The 24,190-nt window shown below is 36.0% G+C and overlaps 2 protein-coding genes across 2 annotated transcripts; one reads left to right on the top strand and one right to left on the bottom strand.

The window, feature by feature from the left end:
- Positions 1-6,634: 6,634 nt before the first annotated feature.
- Positions 6,635-7,625, bottom strand: LOC101395018 (olfactory receptor 5P76-like). Its single transcript, XM_004418642.2, has one exon. It carries the CDS (start codon positions 7,580-7,582, stop codon positions 6,635-6,637), a length of 948 nt encoding a protein of 315 aa, XP_004418699.2. The 5' UTR covers positions 7,583-7,625.
- Positions 7,626-22,633: 15,008 nt separating this feature from the next.
- On the top strand, positions 22,634-23,599 carry LOC101395277 (olfactory receptor 10T2-like). Its single transcript, XM_004418643.3, has one exon. It carries the CDS (start codon positions 22,634-22,636, stop codon positions 23,597-23,599), a length of 966 nt encoding a protein of 321 aa, XP_004418700.3.
- The last annotated feature ends 591 nt before the right edge of the window (positions 23,600-24,190 follow it).

Here is a 24,190-nt window from a genome sequence, read left to right as displayed (position 1 = left end):
ACAAGGTTCCCTTACGTTGCCCTTTCATAACCATATCCTCCTCCCTCCCCTTCCCTGCCACCCCATGCCTCTGGCCCAGTCATTCACCCCTAGCAACTACCAATCTCTCCTTCAGTTCTAAAATTTTGTCTTTTTAAAAATGTTACATAAATGGAATCATACAGTATGTAACCTTGTGAGATTGACTTTTTCCACTCAATATAATTCCCTGATGATTCATCAAGGTTGTTGTGCGTATCAATATTGCATTTCTTTGTATTAGTGAATGGCCTTCCGTGGTATAGATAGAACACAGTTTGTCTCATCACACACTCGTTGAAGGGCGTCGGTGTGGTGTCCAGGTTTTGGCTATTACAAATAAAGCTGCTACAACAATTCATGTACAGGTATTTGGTGAACATAAGTTTTTATTTTTCTGGGAGAAATGTCAGAATGCATTTGCTGGATCATATAACCATTACATGCTTAGTTTTTATATAAGAACATACCAAACTGTTTTTCAGGATGGCTGCACTATTTTACATTCCTACCAGCAATGTATGAGTGATTCGGTTTCTCTACATCCTTGCCAGGATCTGGTGTTTTCATTCTTTTTTATTTCAGCCAACAATTTGGTTTGCTGTTTAGTGATCTCTCATTGTGATTTCAATTTGCATTTCCATAATGGTTAAGGATTTTGAACATTTTTCCCTGAGCTTATTTGCCATCAGTATATCCTGTCTGTGAAATGTCTATGTTTTGGAATTTTTTGGGGGGTTTTCTTTTTAATTGAGGTAGAATTTACATATAACATGATATTAGTTTCAAGTGTACAACATAATGATTTGATATTTGAATATATTGTGAAATGATCAGCACAGTCTAGTTAACATATATCACTATACATAGTTATAATTTCTTTTCTTATGATGGAACTTTTAAGATCTAATCTCTTAGCAACTTTCAAATATGCAATATAGTATTATTAACTATAGTCACCATGCTGTACATTACATCCTCATGACTTATTTCTTGTAACTGGAAGTTTGCACCTTTTGACCTTCTTCATCCATTTCATCTATCTCCCACTCCCCACCTCTGGTAACCATGAGTCTGTTTTCTGTATCTATGAGCTCATTTTTTTTAGATTCCACATATAAGGGAAATATATAGTATTTGTCTTTTCTGCCTGACTTATTTCATTCATCATAATTTCCTCAAGGTCCATCCATGTTGTCACAAATGGCAAGATTTCCTTCTTTTTTATGGCTGAATAACATTCCATTCATCCATTGGGGGACACTTAGGTTGTTTCCATGTCTTAGTTATTGTAAATAATGTGTCAATGAACAAGGGAGTGCAGACATATTTTTAAGTTAGTGTTTTCATTTCCTTCAAATAAATACCCAGAAGTAGAACTGCTGGATCATATGGTAGCTCTATTTTTCATTTTTTGAGGACCCTCCCTACTGTCTTCCACAGAGGCTGTACCAATTTACATTCCCACCAACGGTGCACAAGTGTTCCCTTTTATTCACATCCTTACCAACACTTGTTATATCTTGTGTTTTTGATAATAACCATTCTAACAGATGTGAGATGATATATCATTGTTATTTTGATTTGCATTTGCCTGATGATTAGTGATGCTGAGCTCCTTTTCATGTATCTGTTGGCCATCTGTATGTGTTCTTTCAAAAAAATGTCTATTCAGATACTCTGCCCATTTTCTAAATTCTCTGACATCTAGGCCTTGTTCACACTTGAAATTCTGCACATTTTTCAATCAGATTGTTTGTTTTTTGCTAAGTTGTATGAGTTCTTCATATATTTTGTATATTAACCCTTTATCAGATAGATGGTTTGCAAATATTTTCTCCATTCAGTAGGTTGTCTTTGCATTTTGGTGATGGTTTCGCTTATACAGAAGCTTTTTAGTTCAATGTAGTTCCACTCGTTGATCCTTGCTTTTGTTGCCTCACCTTGGGTGTTAAATCCGAAAAGTCATTGCCTAGGCCAAAGTCAAAGAGCTTACCACCTTTGTTTTATTTTAGGAGTTTTATGGTTCCAGGTCTTATGTTTAAGTCTTTAGTCCATTTTGAGTTAACTTTTGTATACGGTGTAAGCTAGGGGTCCAGTTTCATTCTTTTGCATGGGGCTGTCCGATTTTCCCAACACTATTTATTGAAGAAACTGTCTTTTCCCTATTGTATATTCTTAGCTCCTTTGTCATAAATTAACTAGCCATAAATATGTGGGTTTATATCTGAACTCTCTGTTCTGTTCCATTGATCTATGTGTCTGTTTTTATGCCAATATCATACTGTTTTGATTCCTATAATTTGTAATGTAGTTTCAAATCAGGAAACATGATGCACCAGCTTTGTTCTTCTTTCTCAAGATCACTTTGGCTATTCAGGGTCTTTTGTGGTTCCATACCACAAAATTTTAGGATAGTTTGTTCTATTTCTGTGAGAAATACCATTGAAATTTTGACAGAAATTGCATTGACTCTGTATATTGCTTTGGGTGTATGGACACTTTAACAATATTAATTCTTCTAATCCATGCTCATAGAATATCTTTCCATTTATTCTTCTTCAGTTTCTCTCATTAATGTCTTATAGTTTTCAATGTACAGGTCTCTCACTTCCTTGGTTAAATTTACTCCCACGTATTTTATTCTTTTTGATGCAATTGTAAATGGCATTGTTTTCTTAATTTCTCTTTTCAATGGTTCATTATTAGTGAAATGAAACGAAACTGAACTTTGTATATTGATTTTATATCTGCAGTTTTACTGAATTTTTTTATTAGTTGTAACTATTTTTTGTTGGAGTCTTAAGGGTTTTCTCTATATACTATCATGTCATCTGCAAAGAGTGAGTTTTACTTCTTCCTTTCTGATTTGGATGCCTTTATTTCTTTTTCTTGCCTAATTGCTCTGGGATTCATAATTACTGTTATATTTTTATCTATATCCACAAATCTGTTATCATATCCATCTTTACTTTGTTCACGTTATTTGGACTTTCTTTTTTAAAAATTTTATGATACGTCCAATAAAAATCACTATAAAATACAAACATTTGTCATTTTTGGACCTATTATGTGTTGATTTTTTTATCTGATCAATATTTGCTATTAACTTTGTAATTCTTTCCCTTCTGCAACCCTGGGTTTTATATTACTGTTCTTTTCTACCTATTGAAATTAATGGAAATGTTATTATTTTTAGCCTTTTTCATTTTCTAGTATTTCTAGTATAAATTTCCTTCCAAGAACTGATATGCCTGTAGCACAAATTTTTATATATATCATCCAGTTGTTTTCTAATTTCTATTTGATTTTTTTCTTTGACTCATGGGTTATTTAATAGTGTATCAATTCATTTCCAAATATATGTGTTTTCTAGTAATATTTTTGTTATTGATTTCTAGGTTTATTGCATTATATTTAGAGAAGATATTTTATGAAAATGAAAACTACTGAAAATAGGTAGAGGAAGATTTATTTTCTAATATGTGCTCAATTTTAAAAAATATACTGTTTACTGAAAAATGTTGTATTTTATGCAGCTGGTTGTTGTGTTCATGTATGTTCTATATGTGTTCAATGTTGTCAACCTTGTGCTTCAGATTTTGCACATCACACTACTTAAGAAGGTGGTGTTAAAATCCATTGTGAAAAATCAGGTTTTTACTTTTTCATTAGGTTTAGCTAAGAGCTGAGTTTTAGACTTTTCCACAGCCATTAATTGTTTTTTCCTTAACAAAAAAGGTTAACATACACCAATTACATTTGTGTAGACATCTCCAATAACTGTTATAAAAACCACCAAGACCAACCAAGAGAATATTATTTTGTTAAACTTATATTTTCCGCGTAGGCTCACCTTAAATAGGTATGTAGTTTTGGCAAAGGACTTGACAACTTTGCCAAAGAAACACTAGAAGATTGTCAAAGTTTTTACGTAGTAGTGCCTCTTTATAAAATCCAAAGGTGTTTCATAATTTCTCTGAGAACTCTGTATGTGTCATGCAGGGTATGTGGCCCATTTCTCAGATACCACCACACAGGGTCCTTCTGTTCTGCCTATGATCCAGTACAGAAACCTAAACAGTGCATTTGTTCAGAATTCTATATGGAGACAACATGGCAGTTAAAATCCCAGATGACATGTGTCATCTTCTTTATGGTAAAGGGTTAACAAAATCCTTTGATTTCTCTAAGGAGAAATTTGACCTTAATGAACTTTCTATTTTGCCTATATCCTGACAAAAATGGGACGTCAGCTATGTTATATGCAACACTGCTTATAACAAAAACAATTCTTTAACTATAAAATGCATCTAGACTGGGAGGGTTATATACGAAATATATTCTGTCTTATGCTTTATGCTTCCTTGAGGGCAGTGATTCTGATAACTGGAAACAATGCTTGTAGAGACCTTGGAACTATACCCGACAGTATTTTAAGATATATTAGTTCCAATTATGGTCAGGAGGCTTCTAAGCCAGCATATGCTTCTGCTGTCTCTTGGGATCCAGTGTGAAAACCTGTGAGGATTACGCTTGCCACAGAAAAATGCGTGATATAACTGCTGGCACGGTGCATTTTTCAGTTATGAAGCTCTATATGACTGTTCTGCACACGTTGGTTGTTATTTTTGGTCTTCTGTGATTGGATATATTTTCAGAAATTGTCCTTTATCTTTTTAAACGAAGTAATATTATAGTCTGTGTCTATTAATTCCCATATCTTAAATCATAGTGGTTCTGTTTCTGTTGTTTCCATTGGCTCCCATGTTTGATATTTGTTTCCTTGTGTGCTAGTCATTATTTCTCACTGAGTGCTGGTTATTGTATTTGAATAATTGTTGGTAGGAATAATTGAGGCTTGAGTTGTTTATTTGCTTATAAAGTTGACCCTGAGGCACCACCCGATTTGACCATCTTATACTCAAGTTCAAGTCTTGAAACTCTCTAGATCTCCAGGGCTGCACACCCGGGCAAGACTTGGTCCCTTAAGGTTTCCCCTTATCCTGAGGATATATGTGAGGGGTATCAGTCAGAATTCTCACCTGGACATGTTCTAGGTTTTGACATAGGCTCTTCTCGTCCCAACGAACAATAAATCAACTGCCCTAGTTGGGAACTCTTCCATCTGGCTTGTCAAATTCTCTCACGGCAAAAGCATTTCTGAGTGTTGGGTCTACTTCTCTGGGTTCTCAGAGTTTCTCATGAGGCAATTTCTTATTCTCCTGTAAGCACTAATGTGATATTTAAGGTATATTTAATATTTTATCATTTGTTTTACTTGTGCTCACCATGGGATTGACTAAAAATTACCAAGACTGCCATAGTTGGAACAAAAGCCTCAAAGGTAAATTATATGCATGTGAGTGGTAGATTAGACTTGCACAAATGTACACAGGTAACACCATATCTGACAGGGAGTGTCCTCCCCTCCTATATCCTTGCCCAGATGTTATCTTCCCAGTGAGGCCAGCACTGACACTCCCTGCCCCGGTATGATAATCTCCATTACTCTTCTCTGCTTTTTCTTTCTCCATAGCAGGTATCCCTTTGGAATAGTTTGAATCACTAACTTGTTAGTTTTAGTTGTATCTCCTATGCTATGAGATAAATTCCGTGAGGGCAGATATATTAGATTCTTATCACTTATATTTCCAATGGCCTAGGACAATCTCTGGAATATAAGAATAATTCAGTATAATTTTTGAATGTGTGAAAGAACAAATGAATGAATAAAATGATTAATGGTGTATGAGTCTGTTAGCAAAAAGACAGAATTTGTATCTGAAACACCTCAGAGGGGACAGGAAAGGTAAATAAATATGGTTGTCATCAGCATATAGAGGTTGGTTAAGCCTCTCCAAGGGGCAGTAACAAATTCAGGGGAGAGACAATCCAGTTCCTTCCAGCTTCCTGAGCAGGACGTGGGCCATGAACAAGTCACTCCAAGAGTTTTTTCCACTCAGTCCCTCAGTCCCTGAGGAACCCATTCATTCCCAGAGAGAAGTTTTAACCTGAGAGAATTCACAAGTCAGTCAGGGACATCCATCCTGTTCTTCTCCGAGGATCCCTATATGGTGACCGGAGCCAGAGATCAGGTACACAGGCCAGAACTTTATGGATTCACAAAGCCCATCCTCAGCAGATAATCTTCGTGCAAGAAAAACATCTCCTCCAATTTTATATCTGGTTCCACTTTGTCATTTCCTCTCTAAATGTACTCAGTTGTAATTATAATTATCACACTCGTTACAGGATAAACTGCTGTCAAAAAAACGGACTGAGTCTTGAAGGCTGGAGGGAAAATAACCTTAACTTATGGCATAGAACAGCTATAGAACAAAAAGTATGAATACAATTTTTGAAAGATTTCAGCAGATTAGATTTTCTTTTTGTGAACCAATGTGTGTTTCTAATTATAAATTTAATTTTATTAATGATAACTCAGGATAGGCCTTTGATTTACAATTTGTTGTCAGAAAATGTGCCCCTTACCTTTACTAAAAAGCTGCACACTGGCTAATGACATATGGACCTATATATGTTGACCACAGACACTCTTTGTCCTTCTATTATTATATATGGGATATTACATCAAATACCATAAAATGACACATTAGTTAAGAAAATGATTTCTAGAAAGCCCTCTCTTCAGAGCCCCCTTAATCTCATTGTTCCTGAGGCTGTAGATGAGGGGGTTCAACAGGGGGATCACCACCATGTAGAACACAGACACCACCTTGTTCTGGTCAGTTGAGTAGCTGGACTTGGGCATCACATAAATGAATGTGATGGTCCCATAGTACAGAGTGACCGCTGTGAGGTGCGAGGCACAGGTGGAGAAGGCCTTGTGGTACCCCTCAGTGGAGCGTATCTTCAGGATGGTGATGAGGATGTAGATGTAGGAGACGGCTATGACGAACACTGTGACCACGATGATGGAGCCAGAAGTAAATGAGGGGACAACTGCGGGGGTACTGATATCAGAACAGGAGAGCTCAACTAAAGGAGCAAAATCACAGAAAAAATGATTGACTCGATTTGGGCCACAGAAGAATAAATAATAGAAGCAAGTAGTAAAAGAGCAAGCATTGAGAAAATCACCTACATAAGTCACTATGAGTAATTGGACACAGACTTGTGTGGACATTTTGGTGGAATAAAGCAGTGGCCAGCAGATTGCCACAAAGCGATCATATGCCATGGCAGCCAGCAGGAAGCACTCGACCGTCCCATAGAAAATGACTGAACCAAGCTGGACGGCACATTCAAGATAGGAGATGGTATTTGTCTCCACCAAGAAGTTTACAAGCATATTGGGTGTGACAGAAGACGATAAGCCCATGTCAGCAAAAGCCAAGTGGCTCAGAAAAAAATACATAGGATGATGGAGCTGAGAAGAGATTCTGATAAGAATGATTGTGCTGAGATTGCCAGATATGGTCACCAGGTAGAGACATACGACGATAATGAAGAGGATGACTTGAAGGACTGGGTTGTCAGTCAAGCCCAATAAAATGAACCCTATCACTTCAGTGTGGTTCCCATCTCCCAGGGCATCCATGACACAATGTAGCTGCTACCAAAATGAACCTGTGATGAAACATTACATTAAAGAGTTGTAAATTTGATGGTTCCAATTTCATTCATACACGTATGGGAAGTCATTATAAATGAAGGTATTGAATCATCAGTGCATATTTACATGCACTGATGAGGCTCTGTATTTTTAGACTTAATTTTAGCAGAAACCCAGAAACTTCATTCAAATAATGTCACTTTTTCTTTTTATATTATATTGTTTCCACATGTGCACTTAATGTGGCTTTGAGGTCAAAGAGATGAAAATTATAAATAAGACTGGTGACTATATCAAATATGCATACAAATATATATAACTTTATATACACATATATAAGATTTTGTAATACAGATTTTAATAATAGCTGGCACTATCACTACTAAAGGATAAGCATCAGGCTAAGAATTTTACTTATACATATATATGTATATAGTCTATTTCATTGTCCATAAAATAGTATTAATTACTCTCATTATTATTATATATGAGCTAACTGAGCGTGAAAGAGGTCACGTAACTTGCACAAGATTACGCAGCAAGTGGTGGAGTCAAAATATGAAGCCCAGAAAGTCTGACTGCCCACTGCTTTAGTTACTATGAAATAAATGAAACTAAATAAACTTACCATGAAGTACATCTGGCAATAAGTGGACAACAGATTATCCCTTAAGCCTTCTGGCAGTTATGTATAAAAGAGGCACCTGGTTATTTACATATTTCACAGCAACAAGCAGTTAAATAACATTTTTTTAAAAGAAGAAATAAAATTATTCTCGATACTAATCCACAAAGGAATTTCAAATTAGGGTTCTCAATGAGTTCATCTATTGTAAATTTATTGGCTATTTTAAAAATATGTGTAATTCAAATAATCATTATTTTATAAAGTAATTTGAAATATCAATGTAATCACTATGCAAAAAGCATGATTGATATTCAAAAAATTAAAATACATTTATTTGAAAAAATCAGATCACTTCCTACTGTAACGATGTTTTCCAATTAGAGTTTCCAGTTGAAATAAGACTATTTTCGGGGCCAGCCCGGTGGAGCAAGCGGCTAAGTGCTCACGCTCCGCTGCGGCGGCCCGGCGTTCCCCGGTTCGGATCCCGGGCCTGCACGAGGCACCACTTGTTAAGCCATGCTGTGGCGGCCTCCCATATGAGGTGGAGGAAGATGGGCATGGATGTTAGCCCAGGGCCAGTCTTCCTCAGCAAAAAAGAGGAGGATTGGCATCGGATGTTAGCTCAGGGCTGGTCTTCCTCACAAAATAAATAAATAAATAATAATATTCTAAAAAAAAAAAAAAGATTGTTTTCAACATAAGATGTAGCTGAATAATGTATAGCCTAAAAGCTGAAAAAGAATCACCCACCTTGTCGCCAGGTTGACCATCATCTCCAAATATTCTGACTTTACATCCTGAGCTTTGTCTAATGTGTTCGTGCCTTGAAGCTAAATCATTCTGCCCCATAAACAAAGTAAGTCTTTCTGCAAAGATATTTACAGTATCTTTCAATTTTTAAATCTTCAATTTAAATCTGTAAATCTTTACATACCATTAAATGCCCAGAGTATCTCAAAAATAGTGAATTTATTAGCATTATTGGGGAGTGCTGAGTTTGGATAGTGTTGAAAGACCATATGAGTTTCCAGCTTTTGGGTAGACAAATAAGGAATCCTGGTAACTTAGATTATGCCTGTATAGTCACATGAACTGATGATGGAGACAGCAATTCTTGCTTACTAGCTTACGTTTGTCCTGTCTCCCAGCCATGACTTCTGAGTACAGATATAATTTTAGGGAGTAAAGTGTCCTCAAATGGTAAATGAAAATCAATACATCAGAGTCATTAACAAAAGCCAAAATCTTACCTCTTGGAACAAGAACTCATTCATCTTTCAATAGTAGTTAAAGTCATTGTGGTTATATAGCTATTTTTTATTTTTGTATGCCTTTGGGGATAAATCTCTGAAGATTCTAGAGATTTAAGTGTGAGTTCAAAAGCATTATGGAACATCATTATGTTCTGTAGTAGATATTGAGCAGTTCAATTCACACACACAAAAACAACCAATCTTTCCAAATTCTGTCAATTCTCAAGTGGTCAATTTATTCTTTTGCTTCTCTCTAGGTGTTCGTGCATAGTTATATAACCTTCATTTAATAATTATTAGAGAATATAATATAATAAATTGTCTTATAGGTAAATATTGGTCCCGAGTTTACTTTACTATTTCTGATTAAGAAATACTTGGTACCAAACTTCAGGTATAAAAAGGTAACCCTAGTTTTATCCATTCAATATGTGTTTATTGATAAGTATTTCATATGGATATCTATAAGACATGTCATTAATTACTTTGGGGGAATATGAGATGGAAGTTGATGTAAAGTTGAATTTTAAATAAAATTTTTAAGACATACATTAACTATAATATCAAAAGTAAGAAAATAAAAGGCTTGAAAGTTGTATAGAGAACTACAGAGAAAAAAGAGGTTTGTATGACTTCCAGACAAGAAACAGTCTCCCATGTCGATAACCTCAAAGTGTTGCCTCCTGAGTAACTGCTCTCTGGTGTAGGTGGATGGTGGTGGAATACCGGTATCTTCAACCCTAAGATTCAATCTTACCCTAATTCTCTTGCTAATCTTAACTTTATTATCACCTATCCCAACCCCTGAAGCCCCACTTTTGAGGAACTGGGGTTTGCCATCAACAAAATGATATGAACCAACATTCATTCAGGGCTTACCTTTTGCCAAGAACTGTACTTAACAGTTTATACATATTTAATCCTCACAAAAATTTCATGATGTAAGCACTTGTATTATCCTCATTGATCAGATGGGAGAACTGAGACTGAGGAATTAAGTCACTTGTGCTGGGTGATTCTGACCCACATTGTCAGTTTCCCACTTCCAGTGTTGCCATAACATCTCCACTTCAACACTCCATTCCCTCCCTGAAACCTAAGACCTTTTGGGAAGCCATGAGCAGCCTGCTCAGTCCACAGGCAAATACATCCTAAGGCAGAAGCAATTTAGTCCGCAGGAGCAACCCCAACCAGTGGAGACTGGAATTCAGTGCTTAAACATTCTTCCCCTATCCTTCAGTTGGACAATTCTAGAAGGCAATCTCTGGGCTTCTCGCATGTCTTAGTAGAATCAAGCCACTGTTACTATAACAGTGACCTTGGTCATACAACCAAGAAGAAGGACATCAGTGGGGAAAATGGAAATCTCTGATTTACAGGAATGAATGAAAAGAATCTAAAATGGTAAATACCTGGTTTAATTAAAAAAATAGTATTTCTTGCGATTCCTTTAAAGCATAAAACTCTCCAAATAAAAATTATAATATTGTCTTCTGGAATCTTTATAGATAGGTATGTAAGACATATGACAACTATAAAATAAAGATGGAAGGAGAAAAATAAACATTTAAGGTCTCAGGGTCTCTATATTATCTTTAAATTACTACATTATTAACTCTAAGTAAACTGAAAATTTAGGAAGATATATTCCTTTCATGAGAACAATCAGTAAAAAAAGTAATGCAAAGAGGTATGCCTAAAATGCCAATGGAAAAATTTTTTTTTTTTTAATTTTTTGTTTATTGCAGTAACATTGGTTTATAACATTGTAAAAATTTCAGGTGTACATCATTGTACTTCTATTTCTGCATGGACTACATCATGTTCACCACCAAAATACTAATTACAACCCATCACCACACACATGTACCAAATTATCCCTTTCACCCTCCTCCCTCCCCCCTTCCCCTCTGGTAACCACCAATCCAATCTCTGTCCCTATGTATTTGTTTATTGTTGTTATTATCTACTACTTAATGAAGGAAATCATACGGTATTTGACCTTCTCCCTCTGACTTATTTCACTTTGCATTATACCCTCAATGTCCATCCATGTTGTCACAAATAGCTGGATTTCGTCGTTTCTTATGGCTGAGTAGTATTCCGCCAATGGAAAAATTTTAATGGGATTTTTAAAATTCAAATCATCTAAAAGTAGCAGAAAAGAGGAAGAGAGGAACAACACAAACAACAGAAACTGATGGAGATCATCAATGAAAAACTTTTAGCTAACATCATTCTTAATGGTAAAATATTAAATGACTTTCATCTAAAGATCTTAAAAAGGCAAAGTGGGCCATCATCACCACTTCTATGGAAGTTACATTATATTGGATGTTCCAGGTATTGAAATAAGGCAAGCAAAAGTAATAAAAATAATGAAGTTGAAACAAGAAGAAGTAAAACTGTCTCCACCCATAGATAAGTGTATTCATGTAGAAAATTCTAAGAAATCTACAAAACATATACTATAACTTATTTAGTAAGATTGCAGGATAAAAAGATAATATACAAAACAGTTTTATATTTACATATAAATATAGCAGCAAACAATGGAAAGAGTAAAACAGAAAAAAGCACTTATAATATGCCAAAAAATATAAATATTTAGGAGTAAAGTTATGGAAATTTATGTAATACTTCATTAAAAATTATAGAACACTGCTGAGAGAAATAAAGACATAAATAAATGAAGTGAGATATACCATGTACATGAGTTGGAAGACCCATCATCATTAAAGGACCAGTTCTCCAAAAAGTGATCTATAGATTCAAAGCAATATGGATAAAAATTCTAAAAGGACTTTTATATAAATAGACAAGCTGATTTATATGTGGATTTGCAAACTAGACAAAATAGTCAAAGTTTTTTAAAAAAACAAAAACAAAAAATTTGTAGAATTAACAGTAAATGACTTCAAGAATTATCATAAAACTAAAGTAATTAAGGCAGTTTGGCAGTGGTAAAATCATAGACATATCTATCAAAGGAAGAGAAAATATAGACCAAAAATAGATCCACTATTGTATTCAATACATCCACATATATACTGGTCAATTTATTTTGGACTAATGTTAAATGCGATTCAATGGGAAAAGAGTTCTCAGCATATATTACTTGAAAAACTTCACATTCTATGAAGAAAATGAGCAATAACTTTTATTTCATACCCTACACAAAAATTAACTCAAAACCTATGATAAATATAAATGCAAAAGACAAAATTATAACATTTCTAGAGCTAAATGTATGATAAAATCTTTGTAACTTTAGAGTAGTCAAACATTTTTTTAAATAGGGCACATAAACACAAACAATAACAAATAAAAATGACATATTGGACTTCATTAAAATTTAAAATGTTTGCTCTTCAAACAAAAAATCTAGAAGACTAAAAAGGAGAAAATATTTGCAGCAGAAATACATGACAAAGGGCTAGTACATAGAATACATAAAGAACTCTTAGAATTGAATAAGAAGAAGACAACAAGCCTAATTTGTTAAATGAGGAAAAGTTTTGAACACGTACTTCAAAAAGGAGATATCGAACAAACAACCCAATTAAAAACTGGGCAGAGGACTTGGATAGACATTTTTTCAAAGAAGACATACGGATGGTCAACAGGCACATGAAAAGATGTTCATCATCACTAACCATCAGGTAAATGGAAATCAAAACCACAGTGAAATATCACCTTACACCTGTTAGAAGAGCCATTATCAAAAAGACAAAAAATAACAAGTGTTGTTGAGGATGTGGAGAAAAGGGAACCCTCATACACTGTTGTTGGGAATGTAAATTGACGCAGCCACTATGGACAATAGTATGGAGGTTCCTCAAAAAATTAAAAATAGAACTATGATACAATCTAGCAATTTCACTTCTGGATATTTATCTGAAAAAGTAACCCATTAATTTAGGGAGATATATACACCTTTATTTTCATTGTGGCATTATTTACAATAGCCAAGATATGGAAATAACCTAAGTATCCATCAATAGAGGAATGGATAAAGAAGATGTTGCATATATACATATACAATGGAATGTTACCCAGCCATAAAAAAGAATGAAATTTTGTCATTTGGAACAACATGAATGGACCTAGAGGGTATTATGCTAAGTGAAATCAGTCAAACAGAGAAAGAAAAACACTGTATGATTTCACTTATATGTAGAATCTAAAAGACAAAACAAACAAACAAAACAAAAAGAAAACAGACTCATAGATACAGGAAACTAGTGGTTACCAGCGGGAAGAGTGGTGAGGGGGCCAGCAAAATAGATGAAGGGGATCAAGAGGTACAAACTTTCAGTAATAAAACAAATAAGTGATGGGGATGTAACGTACAGCATAGGGAATGTGTCAATATTGTAATAACTTTGTAGGGTGACAGCTAGTAACTAGACTTACTGTGGTGATCATTTCACAATGTATATAAATATTGAATCACTATGATGTACACCTGAAACTAACAGGATATTATATGTCAATTATACTTCACTAAAAAAAGAGATATACAAATGATGAATAAACACACGACAAGATGCTTGACACAATGAGTCACTGGAGAAACACAAATTAAAATGACCAAAAATGCCATTATACAACCATTAGAATAGCTAAAATTAAAAAACAATACCAAATGTTAGCAAGGTTTTGGAGCAAGTGGAATTCTCAACATCACACATGGGAATATAAAACCATACAACCATTTTGGGAAAGTATCCGCAGTTTCTTAAAAATGTAAACATGCACCTACCATACGACCCAGCGTGCTCCACTTTTTTGTATTTACCTAAGACAAGTAAAAACATACATCCATGCCCAGACTACTTGAACGTTCATAGATGACAGCGTTATTCACAAAAGCCTCAAACTGGAAGTAACCTCGAAACCCACTAATAAGTGAATGGATGAAAAAGTGGTATATCCATATAATAGAATACTACTACTCAGCAATAAAAATAAACAAATCAGTGATACACAGAACATGAATGAATCTCAAAATAATTATGTTCATATAAAAATACCACATATAATGGAGTACATTTTATGTGTTTGTAAATTATAAAACTGTAGAAAAAGCAAATTAGTCTACATTGTCAAAAAGTAGAAATACAGTTACCTGGGCCAGAGGCATAGGGAAGTATTGACTGAAAATAGACATGAGGAATCTTTAAATGGTGATGGAAATTTTTTTTTAAGTTGTCTAAATGAATAACAAGGACCATTACTGTCAGTTAAGATTATTTTTTTATCTTCCAGAACAACTTCATCAATCATATGAATTATTATTTCATTCAAGAAAATGGGCCTTAAAATCAAACAAATAATTCCTACTCCTACCATATTTACTTATGTTTTGTCTCTGTACTTGTTTTCCACATCTCTATTTTTCATCTTCCTCTCTCTGTCCCTCTCTAAAAGCTAGTAGAGGAAGTTTAAATGATTAGAGGTTAATTGGTGACTACTCTGCTTGAAATACTCTTTCCTCTTTTAATTTTTAGACATATTAAGAAAAAGAGTATTGAAATACTCTTTCCTCTTTTAATTTTTAGACACATTAAGTTAATGCTAGACCATAGTTTCTTCTCATTCTGTTTTGGAGATGCTAGAAGATAAATTCCATGAGGGCAGACATCTTTGGCTGTTACCCATATTTCCCATAGCCTAGGAGAGTGTCTGGATATAAGAGACAGTCAGTATAATTTTTTGAATGAATGAATTGATTAATGTTGGATGTTGGCATTTCCAGGAAGATGGTTAACAGTATTATGAAGAAGATGTAACGTGCATAAATTTCTTCATAATTGAGGGGAGGGGTGGTAGTGTCTGAAGCTCCACTTTATAGCAGGAAATGAAACTGTTATTTCCATTACCCTCCCTGTAACTGACTTAACATTGCATTTGGAAGAGCAGTGGATGAAGATAATAGCAAAGATAGACTGATGATTTAGGGTAGAGAGACACAGAGCAGCAGCACCATACGCCCCGTCTGTCTTTGCAGATCGTATCACAGGCATCCATAGAAAATCAATGATATGAACTCAGTATTCACTACCTGTCCTCTGAATAGATGCCTAAGAAGAAAATACCAATATCTAGTAATTAAGGCCAGTTAGCAGGAAGCAGAAAACCTAGTGCCATAAGGAACAAATGCAATAAGACTCTCAGACAGATATTCAGTCTATTTGACTATATGACTGGTAATGATGGTTAAGGATTATAACTAGTCCCTCAGGGCGAAGGAATCTGGCCAAGAAATCAGAACCTGATGTTTATACTCCATTGCTTTTTTTAATTTTGATTGTGCATAATAAAGTTTATGTAGCTCTCATTCTCGTGTATGCACTGAGACTCCGTCTTATGACAAATTCTCCAAAAGCAGAGCCTTAGACAGCAATTATTTAGCAAGTGCTTTAGTAAGAAGTGATCTCAGGGCAAACTGTAAGGATGAGAGAGAAGCAGGATAAAGCATGGGGAAAAGTTAGATAAAGATGTGGGCTCTGCTGAAGTGTAACTTTAGTCTGGTCCCACAGGGAGCACTAGAGCATGATGTTGTCCCACCTTGCAGCAATAGGGTGTTTTGGTCATTGTTGTCTCTAAACCACTGTTTCATTCAGTTTTTGGCCATGGGCCACCCTGGGAGTGACAGCATGCATGCCCAGATATTTCCAGTCAATTATGTTCCTTTCAGCGAAGAGTAATTCTCAAAAACGTACGGCTGTGAACATTAGCAGCCAGCTCTCAAAGATGCTTGACGATGTGTTCAATGCCTGGTAAGAGAGATCTAGGAAAGGCACAAAAATATTTACCTAGCTTTCAAAGTCTCAATTTACTGTCATGTACAGCTACCTAGATTGTGACACTACACCTGTTAGCATAGAGGTTCTGGAATCCAGCTGAGGCTATCCAAAGTAAATGCCTCTCCTTATAGAATCCCTTCTTAATGACTGTAATTTCTCCTTTGGTTTTTATACATTATTCAAGAAAGGGTTTTCTTGGATAGGTGGCATTTGTCCCAAAAATTGAAGAATCAGCAAGAGTTTGGATGGGTAAGCTCAAGAAAAGGGATTTTCAGACAGACAGAACAGACTACAGAAGGAGAAAGTGCAAAATGTAATCAGGAGACAGTGTATTGACTGGTTTGCCACAAGTATTGAGATTTTGAAAGCAGATATTGGAGATGAGACTTGATAGCACATTAGGTGGAAGACAGTACAGATGGTGGAAGACTTTGAAGGCCAAGCTGATGAGAGAGGCAATTAGGAGCCATTTGTGGATATCATGAATGGCAGTGCAGTAATTGAGGATTTTCTTTTTCAGTAAGGCCCTCCACAGCAGAGGTGTCTCATGAGAAAGAAATCACAGTGCTCATACTGTGTGTTAATCTTCTTCCTACTCACATTCTTCTGAGAGTTTCCCCAGGCAATAGATTCTCATGACACGTCATTCCTTTGCCTTGTGTATAGGGAAGAGAAATCTTGAGGGACTTGAAATTTTCAGAACTATAAAATAAATGATATTGTACAGGAAGTAATATACCCCTGAGGGAATCATCTATATCCCAAGATATTTTTAACAAGTTGAATTTCCATTATTTCAGTTGTTATTCAGAGAATAAGTGCAAATATCACTAAAAAGTCTCTGTGGCGTATCAGGGTTTTAAAACATTTTTGTGGACATCACATTGGGCGATAGACGCACAGAGCACAAGAGTGCCGGTTTCTAAAGCGGTAGTCTCAAGATAATAGTCTCCAGTGGCCCAGGGACTCTCATTAAAATCTTCATATTACTGATCTCCATCCTAAGGAATGGAGAAGACACAACCTTTTATATTAAGGGAGACTCTAATGTCAGAGGGGACTCATCACAGGCATTTAAAGGGAAAAATTGCCTTAAAACTTGTCCCTGAATTATGAGATCCATGAAATCACAGGAAGAACTGGAGAAAGCCACACCTGAGATGTGAGATTGTAAGTTCCTCCTCCAGCTTAATTACTTTATGATTTTAAGCAACTTGACGTTGATTTTTCTTCTGTGGAAGGTGGCAATTTTAGAGTAGTTTTACTCTTTACAATGAACACTATTCTATATCTTCTAATAATCAAGTATTGTAGGTGTTAATAGTTTGTTATTAGGTATTAAAGAAACTATGGACACACATAAGCTGGAAATTAAGAAATGTTGTCAATTCCCTACTCCCGATAGTGATGGAGTCCAGAAAAAAAATAGGGGTGAAGCTTTGAAGAACTGCAAAAAGAGAATAGGATGGCAAATTCAAGGCAAAAGTGAGGTGAATAAAGAGGGGAAGGCCTGGGGAAAACAAACAGAGGGCTGAAAAAATCTTATAGGCATCTTGTTCTCCAGTGCCTGCCATGGTCATTGAGAGGAGTGGAAAGAATGCCATACTGACATAATCTTCTATCACTACTGCACTAGAATAGTATGAAAAAAACAGAGTTTACCATCAAATATATGAAAAGAAAAGGATCATAAAAGTCAAAAGTTCTCAACAAAAATTAGTGAGAAAGTTTGTACATACCCTCAAAGTACACATACCCTCATATCCTGGATATTTCTCTTCTTGGAGAGGCTTGCCAAGAACTTGTGGTAAATATGTGTGAAGATGTATTATTTTCATAAAAAGTTTGCCTGAACATCGTGATATGTCCCTTAGTAGAGGACTGTGTGGGAGATCAAAATTGGCCACCCCAAAACATGGCTCTTTATCTTGATTATTTTCTCTGAATAACATTTGAGCTTCCCCTCCCAAACTGCCTAAAGAATTTAACGTAGAAGGCCTGTTACAGGAAAGAGCCACCACCAAATGATGGCTGTGGTATAATGTAAAATAGATGTTGCAATAGGAAAGGCACCAACAAGCCCATCTTATCAAAAATTCTGTCTCTCCCGGGCCACATTCTCTAGGTGGCCCTGTAAAGAGCTGACAGACAAACATTTGCATTCCATCTCCATGTGAATTGTCTTCTTCCCCTCTAAAATCCCAAATCACTAACCGCCCCCAACACCCTTCTCGCCTTTAGTTTAAAATACTTAAGCAAGCAGCTTAGTCAGAATGATGAGTTGCTCAGTTTCTGTTTTATGAGTTTCTCTCATGTATACACGTTATTAAATTTTGTTTGATTTTTCTCCTGGTATTCAGTCTCATGTCAATTTAATTTGTAGCCCATCCAGAAAGGACACAGAGTGAGTAGAGGATACTCTTCCTCCCCCTTTCAACCACTAATATTTAGTAAATGTGACTGAATACAACAGTAAATAGGGATCATGTCTAGAATTCAGAAATGATAATTTCTTTCTCCTAGGCTCTAAGCAACCACTGCTGGAGTTTTGAAAAATTTTTTATTTGTTTGTTCATCTTTTGTAAATTAAATTAGGCAAGAATGTAGAAAGAATCTATCCATGCTTTCACATTGCTAGGTGACATTACTCTTAAAATCTACTTAGAGAGCAACCAACTATCTTCAGTACGTGTCTAAATAAAATAAATACTAAATCGAGCAAGTAATGTATTGAAGAGTAATTAATAAATATACTGAAGTAATAACCATGGAGGCTTTCTGGAGACTATGGGATTCCATTTTTTCCTACAGACTTTGAACTAGTCTTAGTAAAAATGGTACATTCATTAGGCTCAGGCTGCTAGTTGGGGGATACAAAATTTTAAAACAAATCTCTGGTCTGTCTAGTACGTGAGTCAAGCTAAACAAATTTTTAAAAACCCACATCTCAACACAATAAAATGGGAGATGAATCTAGAAGAAGAAATGATTCACACGACCAGGGAGGTTTGAGGAGGCTTCTGAGGGAAGTGAAATGTGAATTGTCCATTCAAGAGAGCTAAGTTTTTATCAAGCAGAGAAAGGCAAGAAGAACACTACAGGTTATAGAAAACAACATGTGCAAAATAAAGGAGTCATGAAGGATATACCATTTTTTTGGAAACAGTGGGATGTTCCCCATATACAGGAAATTGACAGCAGGAGATGAGGCTAGACAGGTAAGACCTTGAATGCCATGCTAGGGCACTTGCACCGAGGGAGGCCTTATAATCAACCAGGCAAGCAAGCAGGTCTCCAGACTCTCATTGCCTTGCTGTAGATATACTGTGCATGTACACTGAGCAGCTGTATCACATTTGGCAAATTAAGTAACTCTCTAAGCCATAGTTTCCTCACTACAAGCATGGTCATAATAATAGCACTTATCTCTGAGGATAGCTATGACAATATGTGAGATAATATAACTGAAGCATGCAATAAATTTTAGAATTATCTAGTGTGTAAGCAAAGGGTATCTAAAAATCTATAATGAAGACGTGTAGCATGATTGTAGATTAAACATAGAAAAGCTGGTAGTAGGTGAAGGATAGGACAGCAAGAGGGAAAGACAAGGCTGTTGCAATCTCCGGATAAGCAATAGAGAAGAATGCAGGAGACATTTTTTGTTAGGATCCTGGAATCTGTAAAATGTGGACAAACAGAGGATGAAGAGTCAAATCCAAGTGAGGGTCTCAAAAACAAGTAAAAAAGAAAAGAAGTAAAAAAAAAAGAAAGAAAAAAATGTAGGAGAGGAAACTGAGGCAGAGGGAATATCACATGCAAAGGCACAGCAGCATGAAGGATCATGATGTGCTTGGAAAACAGAGGGTACTATTGTTTGAGTGTAGGGTAGGGAGAGAGATGTGGTGGAGACTGAGCCAGGAGCAGTGTCTAGGGATCAGTTTGTGATGAGCACCGAATATCACGCTGGGGTGTTTGGGTTTCCTCCTATAAGCGGTGGGTAGTCATTCACTATTTCTGACACTATCAGTGACTGAATACATGCTGTTTTTAGAAATCTAACACCTGGTCACAATGTGGTGAATAAAATAAAAATACAGGAGACAACTATGAAGGAGGCACCATATTTACCCTGTGGGATAGGTTGATGACAATAGCAGAGGGAATACCAAAAAAGGACAAGGATGTTGTCAAACAGACATCTGGAATTTTGGAAGTGACTATTGCATAAAAAGATGAGGGAAGAGTAAAAAATGGAGAGATGGCTCTCTGATGACTTTAACTAACTCAAATAGGAAGAACAGGAGGAAATTCTGACATGTGGGGAAACATGGCCAGTTCTATTCTGAAAATATTACATCCAATTATTGGAGGTCATTCCAGCAGTGGAGATGTGCCAAAGGAAATTGGAGGTTCCTTTTTGGTAGAGGAGGAATTGGAGAGTCACACAAGGTAAGTGGTAGCTGAAGCAATAAGAATGGAAAAACATTTCCTTTAGAGGTAAATAGACTGGGATAGCTTCAGAGGAAAGAGAGTGGAGGGGTCTCCAATACAAGCCATATGGGTCTTGGTTGAATTTCTTGAGTAGATGAGTTTCCCACCTTAGGGCCTTTGTATTCACTGTGAACTGTGCCTGTGATGTTCTCTCTCCTGATCTTTACCTGTTGGTTGCTCATTGCCATTCTATTCTCCACTTAAGTATGTCACCTCCTCAGAGAGGGCCTCCCCGACTCCACAAACAAAAGTGGTCACTCTCCCACATCACAGAGATCCTACGTGTCTGGCTCTGTGTTGTGTTTCCCATGTAGAAAAAGCCTGGCACATCACATGCGTTTAGTCAATATGTGTTGAATAATCTCACAACTTTGATAGTCACTTGACCACTCTGTACCTCGCTTTATCTTTTATAAAATCAGAATGAAAATTCCTGCCACACAGACTTGTGAGGAATACATGAGACAGCTCTGTCTAACCCCAGCATATGATCTGGCACATTACGGGTATTATGTAGGTGCTGGTTATCTGGCCTGACTCCTCTGGTATTCTTTGCCCATAAGTAGAATGCAAATAGAAAATACCAACTCTTCACTAACAATATATTTATTTTGTTTTTGTCTTCTTTTGTTTTTAATATTTGTGAATACTACAGAATAATTTACAATGTTTATTTTCTCTTTCTCTTGCACACTCCTTCATTTTCCACTGCTGATTCCTTGCTATTTTTTCTCTTTCCTTTAACAGACTGAAATTGAAATAAAAATTCTATGAAGTGTCTTCATATTACTTTTCTTCCCTCACCTCCTACAAGATTAGATGTTTTATGAACAATCAAAATGGAAATATGATTTGCCAAATTTATCTGAGGAATGTGGCTTGATTCTATTCACCTCTGTACTTCAAAGCAAACCACATAACACGTATACCTGCTCGAAAATGTCCTGGAGGTTTAGCTAAAAGCTAAAAAGTTGATTAGAACATAGTTGACCAGAATATGTCATTCCAGAATGAGACAGTACCTCCAAAATCATTTTGACTCCAAGTAAGTCTATTATATTATATCAGGCATCTGGAAAAGAACTTCAATGAGAAGCTCTTAAAAACTTAAAAATTATTGATATGTATTAATAACTGATGATATTATGTATCTCAAGCTTCAAATACTACCATGGATGGCAACACAGCAGAAGTTGCAACATATTAAATTCATTTATGTGGTCTAGTCATTGTCACAATTATCACATTTGGATCCGCTTCATGGTGGTTCACTGATGAAAAGAGGATTACATTGAAAGAAAAGTCAAAGTTCATTTGGAAAGTTTCACTGATCTACCTAAATTTTTTAAAATGCATATTCATTTTAAATGATTAAACTGATTGAATTATTTTATTCATTCAAACAGTAGCTTATTAAACACTCCAGAGTACCAAGGTACCATTAGATCATAAAATGTATTTGAAAAATGTGGCATCACAAAATCCAGTGGGTCAGAATAAAGCAATTTTATTCATATTTTTCCTCTTACATGCAGATCCTGCTTGGAAAAGAGTGAGATAAAGAGTGCATTTGTGAGTAGAATTCAAGAAGATATTTGGGCCCACTCTGTGTCATTTATGCAGATTCTCATACTAGGATCATTCTCATTGCTCTGACTCCTGAACGTGACTTCAGTGGCTGCATTAAACGTCCCTTTCTCAGGCCCATTAGAGTTGCCTGAAACTTGCCTTGGTGTCCTTGATTTAAGCCTAGGTGACATCAGTGCATAAGGATCTTTTTACAATCATCCAGTATTAACCTCAAGAACCTCTGCACCTTTGCTGCAAAGTTGCTGTGCCCACTAGGAGGATGGGCAATCATACCACAGTGAGCACATTCCTTCTGTGGGGATTTTGCAGTTTCCCAGACCTGCAGAGTCCCCTCTTTGTGGTGATTTTCTTCTCCCACGTGACCATCCTAGCTGCAAATGTGTCCATAATGGTGGCCATCAAACTCAGTCACAACCTTCACACCCCCATGTATTTTTTCCTCTGTGGCCTGTCCTTTTCAGAAACTTGTACCACTATAATAATCCTCCCTCGCATGTTAGTGGACTTGCTATCAGACAGCAAGAGTATTTCTCTTCCTGAGTGTGCCACACAGATGTTTATCTTCTTTGGCTTAGGAGGCAATAACTGCTTCACCATGGCTGCCATGTCCTATGACCGCTACACTGCCATTTGCAACCCACTACATTATGCCATCCAGATGACCCACAAGATCTGCTTTCAGCTCATGATGGCATCTTGGATGGTTGGGTTCCTGGTTTCCCTGTGTATTGTTATCATTGTATTCAACTTGTCTTTCTGTGACTCCAACACCATCCAGCACTTCTTCTGTGACATCTCGCCTGTGGTCTCCCTTGCTTGTGATTACACTTTGTATCATCAGATGGCTATTTTTGTGCTCTCTGCCTTTGTGTTGGTGGGCAGCTTTATTTTAATTATGATTTCCTATGTCTTCATTGGGTCCATACTTATGAAGATGCCTTCTGCAAAGGGGAAGCATAAGGCCTTCTCAACTTGCTCCTCTCACCTCACTGTAGTGTGCATCCACTATGGATTTGCTTGCTTTGTTTATTTGAGGCCCAAGGACAGTGACTCATTCCGTGAAGATATGCTGATGGCTGTGACATATACAGTGCTGACACCTCTGCTTAATCCCATCGTTTACAGTCTAAGAAACAAAGAAATGCAGATAGCCTTAAGGAAGGTACTAGACAATGTAAATAGATTTATCCATCAGATGGTAAATAAAAGAACTCTGAACATCTAAAAAATTTACATGGAGTATTTTCAATAAAAATCATCACTTTGAGTACAAAGTAATTAAAGTATTATATAATTACCTGCTATGTCCTGGCATCACTATTTTTCTAGTACAAACAGGACACAGTTTTAAAATACTTTTAGTATGTGTGTGTATGTATGTGTGCATGCATATATGCATTTATATCTACATATATGCATGCAGTAAATGAATCAAAACACGTTTTGGAACACAGCATTTTCATGATAGTAGTTGGATCAATCTTTCTCTTTATGGATTGTATTTTTAGTGTCAATTCTAAGAACTTTTGACTGACCCTATATCTTAACAATTTTATCCTATATTTTTCTAAAAATTTATAGTCTTTAGTTCCACATTTTACATTTAGGTCTATGATCTATTTTGAGTTAATTCTTATATGAGGTGTGAGGTTAAGGTTGAGTTAACCATCTTAACCAACTTAACCATCTGCCCTCCATGGATGTCCAATTGCTCCAGCACTGTTAGTTGAAAAGCCTTCCTTCTTTCAGTCGATTGTTTTTGTACCTTTTGGAAAAATCTGTTGGGCATACTAGTGTAGGTCTTTCTCTGGGTTCT

This window comes from Ceratotherium simum, chromosome 7, assembly GCF_057802395.1.
Source record: "Ceratotherium simum simum isolate JZ-2026a chromosome 7, ASM5780239v1, whole genome shotgun sequence".
Taxonomy (NCBI): domain Eukaryota; kingdom Metazoa; phylum Chordata; class Mammalia; order Perissodactyla; family Rhinocerotidae; genus Ceratotherium; species Ceratotherium simum.
The sequence above is the reverse complement of the archived record's forward strand: the minus strand, read 5'-3'. Positions and strand labels throughout refer to the sequence as shown.

Bases quoted from the DNA above. Each gene is read 5' to 3' on its own strand.
- LOC101395277 (XM_004418643.3), top strand. From the start codon at position 22,634: ATGGGCAATCATACCACAGTGAGCACATTCCTTCTGTGGGGATTTTGC.
- LOC101395018 (XM_004418642.2), bottom strand. From the start codon at position 7,582: ATGGATGCCCTGGGAGATGGGAACCACACTGAAGTGATAGGGTTCATT.